Consider the following 18,227-nt stretch of genomic DNA (forward strand, 5'->3'; position numbering starts at 1 on the left):
ATCTTGGCAAGATATCCAAATAAAGTTCATACTCAAAACTACATTTAACATTTTTGTACATATACAATACAGAACTATTATCTAAGGTAGCATACCATTCCTGTTTAAAAGAATCAATAACGCGACTTCTAAATTCAAATAAAAATATTTTTTTGTCAATAATATTAACATTATCAAAAACATATGAAAATCCATAATCATTCAAAAGCTTTTTTACATTTGAAACCCAGTTTTTATGACCATTCTTGCTATCATACAAAGCTTGATTATATACTGTCTTAAGGATTATGTTATCAGTTTCTACAATTTTTAACCAGTATTTTATTATCCTTACAAACCTATGAATATATAAGGGATATCTTCCCAGCTCGCCGTATACACTAGCATTACAGGTGTTAGGTTGAACTCTTAATAACCTTTTACAAAATTTTTAATGTATTCTTTCTAGCTCTTTAGACTTAGTATATCCCCAGATTTCACATGAATAATTTAATATCGATGAAACAAATGAGTCAAATAACTGACATAATGTTCTGGGAGAAAGGTCAAATTCTTTCAATTTACAAAGAAGTACATTCATTGCCTTCAAAGCTTTACCACTCAGATATTCCTGATTTAATGTAAAATTGCCCGTATAATTAAAAACTGTCCCAAGATAATTAAAATCATTAACTACTTCAATATTTAGGCCATTATAGTTCCATTGCTCAGTTGGTAAAATACGACCTCTTTTTCTAAATACCATTATTTTAGTTTTTGTTGTATTTACTTTAAGGCCACAGTTGTTACAATATAAATACAAAAGATCTAATAGTTCCTGTATTTCCTCAGGGCTTTTGCCTATAATTGCCATATCATCTGCAAAAAGTAAAAGTATTAAAACAATATCATCTAGTATTAAACCTGAGTCGGGATTGTTTTGAAGATACAATTCGATGTCTTCTACAAAAATTGAAAATAGTAGAGGGGACATTACCTCCCCTTGACGAAAACCAACAGCATATTGGAAATATTCAGAATAACTTGAACAAAGTTTAACACAAGACTTAATTTTCTGGTACATATCACGAACAATTCTCAATAATTTACCCTGTATTCCAAAATTATACATTTTTAACCATAAACCATTTCTATCAATGGAATCAAAACACTTCATCATATCAACAAATATAACATATAATCTTTTATTTTCATTTAAATATTTTTCAACTAATGACATAAGTACAAACATAGCATCTACAGTAGACCTTCCTTTACGGAATCCGAATTGAGCATCCGAAATAGTGTTATGTTCGTTACAAAATTTCTCAATTCGATTATTAATAACAGTAGTAAACAATTTTGACATACAACTAACAAGAGTAATACCTCTGTAATTATTTACGTCATCGTGACAACCTTTTTTATGCAAAGGGATTATAATACCCTCTGTCCATTTCTCGGGGAAATAACCCGAATCTAAAATACCATTAAATAAATCACAAATATGAGCCGATAAAATATCTATACTTTCAATAAAATACTCGTTTAATAAGCAGTCGCTACCATACGCTTTGTTACGCTTTAGTGATTTTACAGCAGTTAAAATTTCACAAACTGTAATTGGTTGGTCTAATTCTGGAAAAATATCATTTGACTTCATAAAATCATTATTATGACAAAACTGATTAGCCTCCTCATTGCAACAAGCAAATAAGTCGTTACTTATATTAGAAAAATATTCTTTAAATTGTTCAATTGTAATATTTTTTCCAAAATTGTTCGATTTCTTTTTAAAATATTTCCAAAAATCTCTAGGTTTACCTTTCTTTAAATTTTCTATCTCAGACATTTTCTTTCTGTAATGTAAGCTTTTCTTTTTTCTAACAATACTTTTATAAAAATGACTTATTTTCACACAATCTTATTCTAAAATAATCTGTCTTTGAGATATTAAACAACCTTAAAGATTCTAAATACTTATTACGTGCATTCCTACATTCTACATCAAACCAATCAGCATGCTTAATACAACTTTCTTCTTCAAAACAATGAACATTTTTAAACTGACATGTTTTTGAAAATAATGGGTCACTAACATTTCGCAATACATCTGTAAAACTATTAAGTGCATTATTGACAGACTGTCGACTGTTATTGTCTAAATCATTAACAATATTATTAAATAATGGTAAATTAGCAATGACTCCTGATCTAAACTGTTGTTTATATACATCATTCCATTTGTATTTCATTTCTGTAAATATAATATCTTTATCAGGTGTATTGTTGCATGATATTTTCAATTGTAAGGGAGCATGATCGCTCCATTCATTGAATGACAATTATATTCTAAAATTATTGATCAGTGAAAAATGCGTTCATTTCATAATAAATAGTCTATAACAGATGCCCCGTTATGTGAAATAAAGGTATGATGATATGTGTCCCCGATACGACCGTTAACTATTCGTGAACATGATGATTTACAAAGATCTAATAATCTTATACCATGGCTGTTATGTTTACAGTCTATTGAGGCCCTGCATGAACTATTATCGGGGTCATAATCTATATCATCAAAAACATTATTCAAAGTAGCATGTATAATAAAGTCATGCTTATTTCCTACTCTACTATTGAAATCTCCAAGAATGTACACAGCCCCTAAATTGTCGTATAAAAATATATCATTTTCTAATAAATCAAACAAATCAACATTTAAAGTATTGTACGCAGGTGAGTCTGCACCCCATATATATACACCACACACATAAATATCTTCTTTAGTATTGAAAAAATTACGATCAAGTTTAAGCCAAATGATTGTATCATGGTGATTTTTTATTAATTGTATACCTTCTTTTAAATGCTCTTTAAAATACAAAATAACCCCACCACTGCATCTTCGCGCACCCCTATTTTGAAATTTTCTATAGAAATTGAATGAAATATACCCATTCAAAGAAACATTACTACTAGAATTTGTCCAAGATTCATATAAAAAACATATATCGTGACTTGAAATAATATCTACAAAGTCTTTATGAGCTTTTTTGTCAGATGTTAACCCATGCACGTTCCATGACAAGATAGCTAGCTCACCTCCGGCGCACCCCTACTCCCGGACAGGCTTACCGTCGATGAACAGCGTATCATAAGCAATCCATGACCTTTGCCCCTTCTCCCTGGCGGCCTTCATTCTTGGCACTAGTCTCCTACGCTTTTCGATCACTTCCTGTGGAAATTGTTCATACATTTTATAAGGTGTGTCATTCAAATTTTTCCACTGTCTTCTAATAAGCTCGCGGTCTTTGAAAAAAGTAAATTTGGCAACTATAGTCTCCTTGGCAACCTTCAAGGCGTCCTGGAGGTGTTTCCGTAGTTTACGCTCGGTTATTTCCGTCGTTTTGTTACCACTGGAGTTGTCTTCCGGTACATTAGTGAAAATGAGGTTATTCCTCATTGATTGAGATTTAAGATAAGACACCTCCTCTCTCATACTGTCCCGAGCCTTTTCAAGTTCATCTACTTTACCCGCTAATATGGCTGAACTTATGTCTGTGCTTTCAATGTTATCCTCCATTTTGGCCACTCGCTCTTCTACCTTCTTTGCCCTATCATCAATAGCCACCCATATTGACTTAAGCTCTTTTTCAAAACTAGAAATTTGTTTCTCAATCTGGTCAAAAGCACTAAGTTTTTTCTCCACTGCACATAATCTGTCACTTATTCCATTTAAACATTTCATAATATCCTTGTTTGTTGGTTCTTTTTCATTTGACGCCATTTTCTCGGAAACTTTTGCTTTTGAATTTATGTCAAATACACTATTATCATCATCATCATATAGAACGGAATTAGTCTGGTTAAGTATGTCGCTCACAGAAATATTTATGTCTAAATCACCAGACGGGCCTCTTTGTTTAGATACCTTTCTATTGTTGATTTCTTCAACGTCATATCCACTGCTATTTCTATTCTTCCGTTTTTTATTTCCCATACTATATAAACTTTACTTAATCATATCCATTTTCAACTATAAATCAAATCCAAAATCACTAGAAAAACAACTTTAAATCCATTTTTTCACAAATTTTTTAACCGTTTTCAAAAAAGTGCTACCATTTTGACGCATGCGCAATAACATCCCAGCACCAAACACCAATCAAAATGAAACTATAAGTTGCAAAAAAATCTATTACCTCCCTTTTGAAAACCATGATTGGTATGAATTCATATTTTCCTATGGTAGCAAGTGATTGTAAAACTTTGGTGAATTCGTGTAAACACACGAGTACAACTGTCACACACCGGTGTGACAAATGTGATCTGAGCCACGTGTGATCCTATACTGCTTCAATAATAAGCATTCCACATTATACTCAATCCATATTAATTAATTATTGCCAAAAACTCAAGGGACAAACTGTATAGCTTGAGATGTCCATGATCTCATCTTTTCTTTGTCCCTTCAGTGAACTTTGATAAATATTACTAATCGTTTATTTTCCGATACAGGGGCGTCCGTGGCCGAGTGATTAAGGTCGCTGACTTCAAACCACTTGCCCCTCACCGCTGTTGGTTCGAATCCCGACAGGGACTTTGGATTCTTTCATGTGAGGAAGCTATCCAGCTAGCTTACGGAACGTCGGTGGTTCTACTCAGGTGCCCGTTCGTGCCTGAAATAATGCACGGAAGGGCACCTGAGGTCTTCCTCCACCAGTAAAGCTGGAACGTCGCGATATGACCTATACTGTGTCGATGTGACGTAAAACCCAAAACAAACAAACAAACAAAATTTTCCGATACTAAACGGGTTTCCATTACACTGTGAACTATTACTTATACTAATTATACAATACCTTTTATTAGTGACAGAGCTGCTGTGGTGAATACATATGAAATGTTTATTGTTTATCAGCAGTAAGGCCGTTTTTATTTTTTTGCTATGATGCATCCGTTGTGATTTTTTCGGTACGATCATTGAATTTTCCTTATATTTTCAACCAATATGAAAAATATGATAAAGGATGAAATTCGTAGTTATCGTAATTATAATCTACAAAATTTAATGAAATATTGTAAATTTCAAAGAAGGGATTGGTGAAAAGTTTCCTGAAATACAATGCAATTTCAAAATTTCAAACCATAAAGAACTGATACAAAATGTTTTTTTTTTTGTTTTGTTTTTTCAAAATTTGTATTAAATTCCTGTCAATGTATAAAGACTGGGATTCTCTCAATTACCTCTTTCATGTTACGATTTTATAAACGCAGAAAGAAATACTCAAAAAGGTAAATGAAAGGTTCATTATATAAAAATTTCTCTAACAACTGACCATTTTAAATTATTTTACTTAGTTGGAAAACCGAGTTTAAAAAGTGAAAACTTGATTGTGGAGAGAAAAAAAACACAACAATCAGGCAATATATGCTCTGGTTTATTTAATTTACTTATAAATAATGAATACACATATCTAAACATCCTGTATCAATTATGGAGAAATTACATTACAAAAATACTTTCTCTGTAACTGTCCACCTTCTGTTGTTTCGTAGAAATTTTATATGTGTAGTTTTCAATATGAATAGTTATAAACTAAGACACTAGTCTAGTGTATATAAAACCTATACTTTTCAAACTTTCTTAAAGTACACGAATAATGTTGTGTATCCCTAAAGATATAACCCATTTACAGCATCAATTTCATACAATTTACAGCAACAACACATATAAATGAATAGCATCAAGGCTTATGCCATTTACAGCACCAATGCTAGTGCCATTAACAGCATCAATACTTATGCCATTTACAGTATCAAGGCTCATGGATTGTATTTTTGAAAAATAATTTGTCTGTATTAACACCTCTTATAAAAGGGAGAGGCATAATGACCTTCTGAATGTAATTACATAATACAAAATTAAATCTGCACTAAAGCAGAAAAAAATAAAGTTTCTATTTTGTTATTGATATACTATATAATATTTACAACAGCTTCATTAACCCTTAGCCTGCTTTTGCCGGAAGTGACTAGCCTTGACCACAAGTATTGAGCAAGGTCAGTCTGTACATCCATGCAATTTGACCGGGTTCTATACTTTTGGTTGCTCAGTTTTTCTATTTTGATATCTAATTCCCTTATTCTTTGAATGAATTGTTCCAAATTTAAAGCTGGACAAATTCATTATAAAAATTAAGCAGATTACGGGTTAATACATCAAAATGAAGAAAAGGATCAACAATCATCTTTGATTATTGTATAAGGCCTGCCTGTTTTAAGTACTTATATTGTTCTGGTATTTCCATCAATGCATTAAGTGCGAAGGCAGCTTCTGGATTTTCTGCTTTGTTCATTACTTCGTGAAAATTTACAAACTGGAAATTATCAAACTTTCTTTCAGTAAGTCCATCGTCAAAAGTTTTCATTGATCCCCAAGGACCATCGCCGACACCAACAACTACTATAGAGATGGGATAATGCGATGCTTCTATTAAAGCTTTCTTTGTCGCTTCTTCACTGGAAACCTGACCGTCGGCAACAATTACAAGTATGTGATACTGAAAAGATAAAGGAAATCGTACGATAAATACCAATAAATAAATATAAACGAAATTTCAATATATGGAAGTCAAAATATCACTTTGTTTACATTTTGCCACCTTTACGACACACTACAGCGCTACTTTTTTCAACTGTTAAGCATCTTACATGCTCATAATCCATAATTAAAAACATAATTAATTTATAAACAAAAGACGGACTTTATTTCAATTAAAAAAAATGAACCAGAACTAAATATGTCTTGAACGAAACACTGCGTTGGTGCAATCATTCAAATATCAAATTCTCACAATCAACTGAGAGGGAAGCAGTATTATCACGTGACTTTGAAGCAGCTTTAATCAGCTTCAAATGGCAAAGACGGTATTATAGACTTTTATTGGACATACGAAAAAAAGTAATGTGAATGTCGGTAAAATAAAGATTGATGAACATAAATACTATAAAAAGCCTTTTAACAAAACAAATAAATAGTTTCTTGTAATTCTGTAGCGAATGACAATCTTGATATGCATATACTAATTTAGATTTTGCATCTGTAATATCCTTTGCTTCAGTTTGATGGAAAGAACCGAAAATAAAGGTTTTCGTTCACACAACTTTTATTAAGCAAAGATCAAGGTCTTACTTCATTTGTCTCTCTAACGATCTCAATAGCTTTCTCAATCAATGGTGCAAAATTGGTTGGTCCGCCAAGTTTAATTGTAGGTGTAACTTCATTGTATACATCTAACACATCGCTAAATCCTTCACACTTGGTCTGTTATTTGTTTAAATATATACTGATAAATTAAATATTGAAAAATATTGATGAAATAAAATGCGTACTTGTATTTTCATTTTCCGTATTTTAACTGTAAAAATATTTTTTATTTCAGTGAAACATATTTTCCGTATTTTCATTGGTGTCTTGCCTCTAAATTCAGACAATAGACAAAATTAAAGGGGAGTATTTCAGATATTAAGGTCAATAAAGAAAAAAGTATTTAATATAAAAGTATAAACAGAAAACTCAAAAAAAATTCTATAATATGGGATTAATTGTCTTGTGGTGTGAAATTATCATATTCACCTGTAGCTACCGCCACTCATGAAATATTCATTTTCATACCACTCGATGACAATAAATCCTGTATTTATAGAGAGAAAAAAACTTGAATATCCTCTTTGTATTCTATATCATCTTACTTAACAACAAAGTGGATATTTCTTCTCTATACGCTGTGATTAAAGGCCCACTATGCCTCAGAAATGCTATCATTTTTCTTTCACAAAAACTTTAAATATTTAATATCTTGTAACAGTTTTCAAAAAATACTCATTTGTCATAAAGATGATTTATCTCTGCTCATATTTCTATGTTGACAATTGGTGTAATTGTGGTGAATAAGTATTTCATATGGAATTCAAAATGCTACTTTGTTTACTATTTTCTACATTTACGACATATTAAAGGGAGGGCATTGTAACAATGTTAAACAGCAATCCCAAGGAGAGTTATTCCCCTTTGATTGTTTATATACGCAGTGCATATATATAATTTAAACCAATAAAGGCAATTTAAGGTACACGCCAGATTATTTCTCAGTACGTTTAAAGTAGTTTTTGACGATTATTTTTAAACGTGTATAATTCATAGATTATTAAACATTTAGATAGTTCTATTTTGTCGAAACTATTTGGTTTGAAAATACTAACACCTGGTTTTAGTTCAAATACATATTTGTCCCGGCATTTTTTGTCTCCAAAACCAAAAACAGGAATTATACCGTCTTCATCGAAAGGTTCTAGTGTCTCACCGAGTATACACATTACCTGAAATGAAAATTCCCAAATTTGCCAAAGAAAAAATATAAAGCCGCATCGCTGAGATTAAAAGAAACTATGGGAATTGGATATATGTCATACTGCGTCTTTAAGAAGCTTTCAGCTAAAATACAAGTCAGCCATTCCAGAAAATTACGCGCCATTTGTACGTCTGTGTGTCTTTATGTGTGATTTCAACAAAAATGCACGAAAATGCAACTTTAATTTGTTTGATACAAACTTTGGCCTATTACTCAAAATTGCAGATCATTTTTATTGAACAGTTCAGATGAAATAAGTCAATAATAGAGCTACATAGTACATCTATTTATACATTTTCCCATGTCGCTTGAATGGGTTACATCTCAACAGAATAGTTTAAGAATAATTAAATTGCTTTCAACAAAAAAGAAATATTTTAAACTTTGGCTGAAGAGTCCTTCTTGATTTTTCATCACATTAAATAAAATTATTCACACCATTCTCTTTGTGTAAAGCGAGTTTGTAATGTCGCCAAAATGCTCTTAACTTCCGTTATCAAAAAAGAAGATGTCTAGAGCATATGCGCTAATTCGCGTATAGACGAAATAAGACCTTTAATTTTGCGTTAAACTACCAATCAAACATATAAAACGGGTAAAAACATGATAATCAATATATATTGAATATCATTTCGTTATTTTTAGGCGAGAGTGAAAACAGTTGAAAAGTCAATTAACTGCCGTGACAACAAAAAAAATTCTTACTTATCATACATACCGGTTGATATTCTAAGTTTAAATAACGGATAGCTTGCCTTCTTCACAAAAACACATACTTGTTTTATTTCACTTTGTTTTTTTTAAGAAAAAGCACGGTAATTGTTCTGTTTTTTAACTTCCGTGATTATTAACTTCCGTTATAAAATCGATAATTTGTACTGTGCAATTAAGCCGATAGCATTACAAATTGACTGCGTGTACATTGCTTACGTCACAAACAAAATTATGACGTCGTAGTAAATGCGGTTTGACATTGAAAGGTTATCGTTTTTCAGCGACTCGGCAGATTTGTCTGAAGGTCAGTAAACATTTATTATTTATACTCTATATCTTGTTTGTATTGATAAATATTATTGTTGTATTATTATGATGTTTCGTAATACACATTGTACAACAAAATTATATTCTAAATCAGCCCGTTGATGATTATTTAGCCTTTAAAAACAAAAACATTATTGGTAAACAAACATGTAACGGAAGTTAATCAAAAACGTACAATTGATAATATTTGATTTTAAGAAGTATATTGTGCTTAGTTTTTTAAATATATATACATTTTACTGTACGATGTTTGTTTATACCCATACAAATTCATTGAAAACCTGTATACGTGACGAGGAATCATCTTTGGACCTTGATGATATCTGCATGTAACGGAAGTTAAAACAAAAACAAACCATGGTCATATTGAATGATAATACTTCTTTCTGAGTTCAGTTTATCATTTTAAATGTACATTAAGCTCTGAAATATTTGCTTAGTATTTCATTTCAGTATAAGATTATAGCAATTGATGGGTTTTAAACACAAAATAATAACGCAAAATGTAACGGAAGTTAATTTATAACATTATTGTTTATAACCTTGTATCAATTAAATTGAGCTGGATATTTTCATAATTTACTAAGCCTCTATTATTATATATTTCAGGATGCCTTTGTCAAGGGCAGAAATCCAGAAAAAGTACAGGGAGAAAAAGAAAAAAGAATCTGGAAGCTATGCCAAGAAAGAAAGGGAGAGAAAACGAAAAGCATATATACCAGTAGCTCTTCTAAGTGAGACAGAAGTAAAAAAACGACGTAAAGAAACGCTGAAAAGAGTAAAGAAACACTATGAAAAGAAACAAAATGATAGAAATGCAATTTTAAACACAGAAACAGTGCAAACAAGAAATAACAATAATGGTTGTCTGACAATAAAACTCGATTTCAAGCAAAACAGATGCTCTAGAACTGGAAAAAGTATGCTGTGTAACGAATTAGGAAAAGCTGAAAAGCAGATCAAAGACCTTGAATTAATGAATGCACAACTAAAGAAAGAGAAAAAAAGAATACAGAAACGGTTAGAGAGAGCACGGCAAACTAAAAACAAAACACCGGAATTAAGACAGAACACATGCAACACAGACCTGCAAATAGCTGCAAGTGAAATCAGCCAAGTGATGTCAAGTAATGCTGAAAGGCTAAATTGTTCAAATGATACAAATGACATTCAAAGGCCTAATACAAGTGAAACACCGAGGAAAAATACCCCATTCGATGACACAACTGACATGCTAACACCAAACACAAAGGCAAATATTGATTTAAGAGATTCGGGATTAACCCCTAAAAAACACACACAACTAAAGAAAAAACTTCTACAGTTTCATGTATTAAACGCAGAAATCAAGGAAACAAATGCTTTGAAGAACTGTAAACTTAAAATTGCAAAGAAGTATAGATGTGTGCGGGCATTTGGGAAAATGCTTGGTATTAGTAGAAAGCGAATGAATGCAAGTTACAAAAAGAAAAATTCAGGTAGAAGTCAGGTTGTTAAAACAAAAGTTCATGATTTTTTTCAACGTGAGGATAATTGTATCACTATGCCAGGAAAAAGAGATCAGAAGCAGAAGCACCAAAAGCGAATATTGACGGACTACTTGCACAATCTTCACGCTAAATTTATATTAGAAAATCCACAAATCAAGATTTCAAGATCAACCTTTAGTAATATGAGACCAAAACACGTCTTATTGGTGAACTTTTGTTGCAGAAATACGTGTTTGTGTTCGCGGCATCAGAATATTGCATTAAAAATCAAGGCAATTCAAGATATAGCAGGAACTAAGAATCCTGACAATTTTATTCAAAATAACACCGATGGTGATATACAAGAAAAACTTGGACAAATACAGAAATCCCACGTCACATATACAGAGTGGAAACGAGTTGACGAATCTGGAAAAATGAAATGGAAGCAGGTCCAGACTTATATTACGAAGGCGGAGTTTGTTGAAATTTTTACAAAGGATGTGAAAGAATTCCGGGCTCATGTTCACCGAGTAAAGAATCAGTATAGTCAAATGCGGCATCTCCGTGAAAATCTAGAAGATGGCCATGTTCTTATATGGATGGACTTTGCTGAAAACTTTACATGCTCAGCACTTGATGAAGTCCAATCAGCTTATTGGACAAGCGAACAAGTGACTTTACACACCAGCGTTGCGTATTTTCCAAAGACACATAATAAAACACATAAAAGTGTCGTAGGCATATCAGATCTTAATATACACAATGCAGCAATGGTTGTTTCTATGGTGTCAACTTTGATTCCAATAATCAAATCCGAATACCCAGACTTGAAGTACATACACTATCTTACGGATTCTCCAACCTCTCAATATCGTAATAAGAGTATATTTGAGTTCTTAACAAGACATGAAGCACTTTTTGGAGTCAGGGGATGCTGGGATTACCTCGAAAGTGGCCACGGGAAAGGCCCTTGTGATGGGCTTGGAGGAAGTGTTAAACGTTCCGCAGACATGGCTGTAAAGCAAGGCAAGGTTATTATTCAGAATGCACATGATTTCTATTCTTGGGCAAGAAAGCAGTCTGATACTGAAACATCTGTGACATATTATTATGTATCTCAAGAATTGTACGAAGCAACAGCCGATGACCTGAAAAATAGAAATGAAAACATCAAAGCAGTAAAAGGGACTTTTAAGCTGCATGCTGTTGTTCCTATTGGCCATACATCAATAGCGAGCCGCGACTTGTCATGCTCTTGTAACAACTGTAAATCCGATGTAATTACGTCTGAATGCGGCGGTTGGACGGTTCATGAATTGTCAAAAACAAATAGTAAAACTGGACTGAAAGTCAAAGGCATCCGAAAGGCATTAGAGTCAAATGTCTCGACAGGTGAAAGTACAAGTAAAGATATTGGTAATACAGATGCCAAAATAAATGAAACTGAAAAGAAATGTGTTCATGTTGAAGAAGGTGATTTTTGTGCTGCAGTTTTTGAACAAGAATGGTATATTGGTCTGGTTAGTGAGAGCAATGCATCAGCTGATCAATTTAAGATTAATTTTATGGAAGAGGTGGGGACAAGGGAAATCAGTTTTCGGTGGCCATCAAAAGCAGACATAGCGTGGATCCCTGCTGGAGATATTTTAATGAAAGTACCAGAACCACATTCGTCGGGGTCAAGAAAACGACTTTACAAACTTGGAAATGAAATCACGGACTTAATTGAAGAGTTATGTGAAAGAAAATTATCGTTTTCTTAGAAATAAATGATGGGTCTTAATGCTTAACATCCGTGACGTAACTTCCGTTACATGTAAATTTGTTGAAAATGTTAATGTTTTACTGTTTTGTTAAATTTAAGCTTCAAAATGGAATATAAATATATATAGCATATCCAGTGGAAACAAAATTACATTCCAGATGATTTAAATGGTGAAATTTGCCAAAGGAAACTGTAAAAAATTATTACATGTGTTGTTGTTGTATATTGTAAATATTTATCAACGTAAAACAACTGCTTGTTATGACACTGAGATATCATAAATATGATCATATCAAAGTTTACTGACAGTTATAATTACATTTTAGTTTGATGTATTTCTTTTTGATTGTTTTAAAATAAATAAAAGTTCAGTGTCAAACTTTTTAACTTCCGTTATTTTATACCAATTTGAAAATGCATAACGTATAAGGTAGCAGATAAAAGTTAATATGAAATTCTATTAAGCATTAAATGTTCAACACAAAAGGTGTATAGAAACCCTAAAAGTATATTGTTTTTGGCCAATATCTGGATTTTATGAGAGACAAAAGGAATATGTATTCCTGGGAAAATATTGATCCTTTTTTCAATAATTTTTCAATCTTACTATTTTGGGTTTGTTGACAAGGATTTATTTCGCAAGCTATTTTGCAATGCGGCAAAATATGTATATGATGAAAGAATCTGAGCGTGTTACATAAAGTTCATCCTGAAATAGTTTATTGTGTCTTCAAACAAAGCAAGTATACGGTTTTAACCTCTGTTACGTCTGAATTCGGTGATATAGTTTAGCAGCCAATATGTTAGTGACGGTATAAAATTAATGTACAGTATTTTAAAATTAAATTTGTGAAATGTTATTTTAACCGTAACTAAACCTAAAAATCATTTTTTCAAACCTGCAAAAATTGTTATTTATTATCACCGATGGCTCTTTTATTGCTGGAATGGCTGTTGTGTGTGTTAATAAAGACTATTTTGTTGAGTCCAGCACTTTTAAGTGTTGAGAACTGAGTACCGCTGAAGTCGGTGCTAAGGGGCGTGAAGGATGTTGCACTTATTTATTATCCTTCATGTACGGACTCAATCAAACCGAGTCTGCAATGTTCATGTGATTTTGCTGTTTTAATTGCTTCCTAGAGTTCACTTTCTTCCAGATATTTGTTCATTCAAGCGATAAATGTGTGTTCGCATCTAAACATATGTACCGATAATGATATATTATAAGATTTAAGTTCGACCTTTTACTAGATAGCAAAAGTAAAATAAAAAAGATAATAAAGGTCAAGCTAACCTTTTGATACGGGTTTATCAATGTGTCGGATATGGAGTGTAAGTTCCTACCCTCAAATGTCTTCAAACCTTGACTTTTATTACTCATTGTATAGTCTATACCTGTTTGTCAAATGAAATTAGAAGTACTAGTTCAGATGTTCATGCTAAAAAAAACATAATAATTTAATAAAGTTAATGCACTCATATCATATACTCAATCCAAACCCTGCCTTATATTAGTCAGACTTGTACCTTAAACACAGTTGTTTAAGGGCCTATAAGAAGACAAAATAAAAAATATTGTACGGTAAACTGAACACGACTTATAAATTAATGAAAATATAAATTATTGGATGTTAAACTGATAATTTATGTCTCAGTAAAAGTAAAAATATTAAACATTTAGCTGAAATCGATTGTCACAAAATGTTAGTTCAAAACATCTAAACAAATATTGCTATTATAATTGCCATTGTTATCATTATTATTATCATCACCATCATCATTATAATTATTTGTTGTTGTTGTTGTTGTTGTTGTTGTTGTTGTTGTTTTAATAGAAAGGAAGTCAAAGAATAGATGATTTTATTATTATTATTATTATTATTATTATTATTATTATTATTTTTATTATTATTTTTATTATTATTTTATTGTTGTTGTTTTAATGGAAAGGAAGTCGAAGAATAGATTCACTTTGAATAGTCATTTTGTGTTTTTTCTTAAATTCATAAGTAAATACAACTGAACAAAAAAGAAATGAATAATTTCATTACGTAAAATCAAATTGACAACAGATACACGTGTTAATCTGACGATAATCATAGTGCGTCATTAACATGGACATGTTATTGATTTAAAGGGGGATTACTCTTGTTTACTAACTGCAATATATATTTTTGTATCATAGTTTGGAGACCTTTCTGTTGAAAATGTGTCAGGGTTAAATCGTATACATATACATGCACCGTGCGGTAACTGGAGTGCGGGTATTAGTTACCCGCACTCCAGAGCATGCCCATTGATTGGCTCATTTTTGCTGGGGTTTACATATTGTGACGGCAGTGAAAGTGAAATCGACAGAAATGTCATATTTAGATGCTCGTTCATTGGTTCATTTTTGCCGGGGTTTCATATTGTAACAACAGGGAACGTGTTTTTATGTTTGACTATGATACAAAAGAGAAAGAACACCAAAACACTCGGTAATCTGATTAATACTCGGGGGGCTACGCCCCCTCGTACAAATCAGATAACCTCGTGTTTCAGTGCTCTTTCTATTACTTGAGTAATGTTTCTAGTCATGTTAACTTTTATGAAACCGTATTAAAGTAATCAAGATGTTCTTCTTGTAATATAACACTTCGTAATTCATTTTTTATTTAAATGTGCTCCACTTTATTGTTATTAAGTATCAAATTTAAATATCAAACAGGCTCTCATTTCATCGTTAGCCAACCAGTGTTCACTGAAGAGTGTAATCATGAAGTTTTACCACATATTTACCCGTTGGCTATGGTTTATTCACACAATCACACCTTCATGACTATACCAAAACAAGAGTATATTACTAACTATTATCGGTGTTCTGAATTTATTGTCGCAAATTTCCCCTCATTTAAGTTACTTTCGTTATCATTCTTTTCAGTATTCTTTTGTAGTATTGCCTAAAATTGCGAAATTCCATATAGATATTGCTTAATTGCTTAACTTGTATGGCCAGCCTTTACATTTATTGTATGAGTAATTATATAAAAGAAAGTATATCCGCCTAAATGTAAAATTATGACTATATATAAAATGTTTCACTATGTGTCAGATTAGTACTGCACATATATAGTTTTAACAACATGACAGTTCAGTCTTTGTAAAGAATTGTTGCTTTTGCGTATACATCAACTTCATACTGTATTGAAATATAAGTGAACGTAATATTGCATATTTACCGAAAATCAGGTTACAAGTTTCTAGTCCTTGTTTCCTTATTGCTTCTTGTACCTCATCCAAGGTATGAAACTCATCGCGTATTATATTATCATTCTCCTCTTCTGATTCCGAACCAAAATGTACCACATCTCCGTCAATTCTCTTACCACTTACACTATCACACATTTCAAATCCATCGTTCATATTTACTTCAAAACTCACACACCATCCAGTATGAATTTATATTAAGAAAAAATAACAACAACAAACTTTATATATAAACACATTTACAATTTGACTTCAGAGCTCACACTCCCTTCAGTAAATATTTTATACAACGCAAAAAAAAACATCAACAATGTTTATTTACATATATAAACACACCACACTCACGATGGTATTTTATTTTGAAATAACTGAGCTACATAAACTTACTGATGGGTAGAATGGTTAGATCAAGATAAGTTTAAAGGTATTTCATTATAAATGTAAGACTTTCATTTGTTTGACTGCACATTGGTTCAGAATTTGAAAACACTAATTGAGGTATAATAGTTGGAGAGGATACAAAAGTTTGACTGAACATGAATACACTAATTATGGTACAATAGTTTGAGAGGTTACAAAGTCACAAAATAAAAAATATCAAGTTTATTGTTATTTCAAAACGACATGTTACCTGATAATTTAAACATAAATCATTTTGAAAGTAAGTTTATAATTATTGAATTCGCTATACATTGAAAAACTTTAAAAAAAAACTTAGATTAGGCAAATAATGTTAAAAGTAAATTTGACTGATACCAATATTAGTAAAATATGTGTCTGAAAAGTCATCCTTAACGTAAAAATAAGTGTAAATAAGATAATTATACTAAGGTCATTATCGGGGTAAAAAACATCTTTCCCGCTCAACAATATCATTCATTTTAAAAGCTAATGATAGATTACAATGTTCCTTGAACGATGTCCAAGTTTGCTCCGTTAGTGAAATCGTTTGATCCGTTCCTAGCAATGTTAGTCTCTGGTTTCCCTTTTAATATTTAATTGAGTGCTATAGTATTAAGCTTATTTAACGGTTTCGGATTTTTCCTCCATTTTAAAAGTTTAATAAAATCTGCCTCGTCTTGATAGATTTCCTAGTTTTGTCTATCACCTCTTAAAATGTATGCTGTTAAAAGCCTTTTTATGTTTGGTGTTCCCGACTTAATTTATTAATTAATAGTCCGTTGCAGTATTTCTGTGCAACAATGATATGAGTCGTTATAAAGATATAATGGAAAAATAACAAACATAAAATTGACTGTATTTTCTTTTCTTCAACTATTAATTTGTATATTTTGTAATAATGCATTGATAATGGATTCGTTGAGAAACTGACAAATGATTCAAAGAAATAGATATATATGTAAACAGAAGACTATTCGAAAGCGTCAAAGGTCGGACATTTACTGATATTGCAATACAATAACGATGAAAAAAAAAGTTTGTTGATCATGTGTTGAAGATGAATTTTCCAATTCTGTGTAAAATATCTATTCCACAATGGAACACTCACTTCAGGACGTATTTATCTATCATTTGAATACATTTGAAAAGTGTTATTTTATGAATAATATATATGTTTCTGGTACATTAATACCGTTTTGTTCCTTCGGGAGCATCGATTTCAATATTTTGATGTGGAAAATTATTCATACTTTTAGCCAGTGCTGTTATGTTAGAAATGTCTGCCTTTTCATAATCTGTCATGAACAGACTCAGTAAAATCGAGTCCGCTTTTTACATGTATTTATTCTATTTTATTCTATTTTACTATATTCTTTATGGCTGTAGAATGTTTTTACATACATAGGTTACAAAACTGTTGTAATATTGTAAGTTTTTGAACATTATATAGCATAGACAAAAACACAATGACGGGAAAACATTTACGGCCAAGCTGTACTTGTTAGTAAAAACCAATTTCAAACGAAGAAGCTCTTGCATTTGAAATGACAAAAACAATACCGGCATGTCATTTTTATTAATATGTTATGGATGCGAAAGGTATAAATTGTCTTGATTTGAATATGTTAACTTTCTCGTCCATAATCGAAATGGTTATAATACTATTTCAAATCATTTCTCATGAATAAATTTTTTAAGCATTTATTGAAATTTAACATGCTAAACACAACGTTTGATAGAGTAAAAGTACACATGTATATAAATTGTTAAGCGTACTACTTTGTAACCATGTATATTTAGAATGTAAATAATGTAGCAATATCATTTCCGACATCAATAAATGTATTACTTTCAATTTAATTAACAGTATCATGGAGCGTGACATTCACAAGGGATTTGACT

At 31.4% G+C, this 18,227-nt stretch overlaps 1 protein-coding gene across 1 annotated transcript; it reads right to left on the reverse strand.

Annotated features, from left to right (window-relative positions):
- Positions 1 to 5,831: 5,831 nt before the first annotated feature.
- LOC132753215 (copine family protein 1-like) lies at positions 5,832 to 16,290 on the reverse strand. The gene is made up of 5 exons (XM_060743659.1): positions 15,896 to 16,290; positions 13,969 to 14,069; positions 8,248 to 8,364; positions 7,178 to 7,309; positions 5,832 to 6,545 (listed from the first exon to the last, which is right to left on the reverse strand). Exons 1-5 carry the CDS (start codon positions 16,077 to 16,079, stop codon positions 6,240 to 6,242), a joined length of 840 nt encoding a protein of 279 aa, XP_060599642.1. The 5' UTR covers positions 16,080 to 16,290; the 3' UTR covers positions 5,832 to 6,239.
- Positions 16,291 to 18,227: the final 1,937 nt, after the last annotated feature.

The sequence above is a fragment of the Ruditapes philippinarum genome, unplaced genomic scaffold (genome assembly GCF_026571515.1).
Source record: "Ruditapes philippinarum isolate M1 unplaced genomic scaffold, ASM2657151v2 ctg1081_1_1_1_1, whole genome shotgun sequence".
Taxonomy (NCBI): Eukaryota; Metazoa; Mollusca; class Bivalvia; order Venerida; family Veneridae; genus Ruditapes; species Ruditapes philippinarum.

Excerpts from the sequence above, each read along its gene's own strand:
- LOC132753215 (XM_060743659.1), bottom strand. The coding sequence starts at position 16,079 with ATGAACGATGGATTTGAAATGTGTGATAGTGTAAGTGGTAAGAGAATT. Across the intron at positions 14,070-15,895 it reads AACTTGTAACCTGATTTTCG|GTATAGACTATACAATGAGT; the intron begins GTAAATATGCAA and ends TTTGACAAACAG. Across the intron at positions 8,365-13,968 it reads TGATAAACCCGTATCAAAAG|GTAATGTGTATACTCGGTGA; the intron begins GTTAGCTTGACC and ends TTTTCATTTCAG.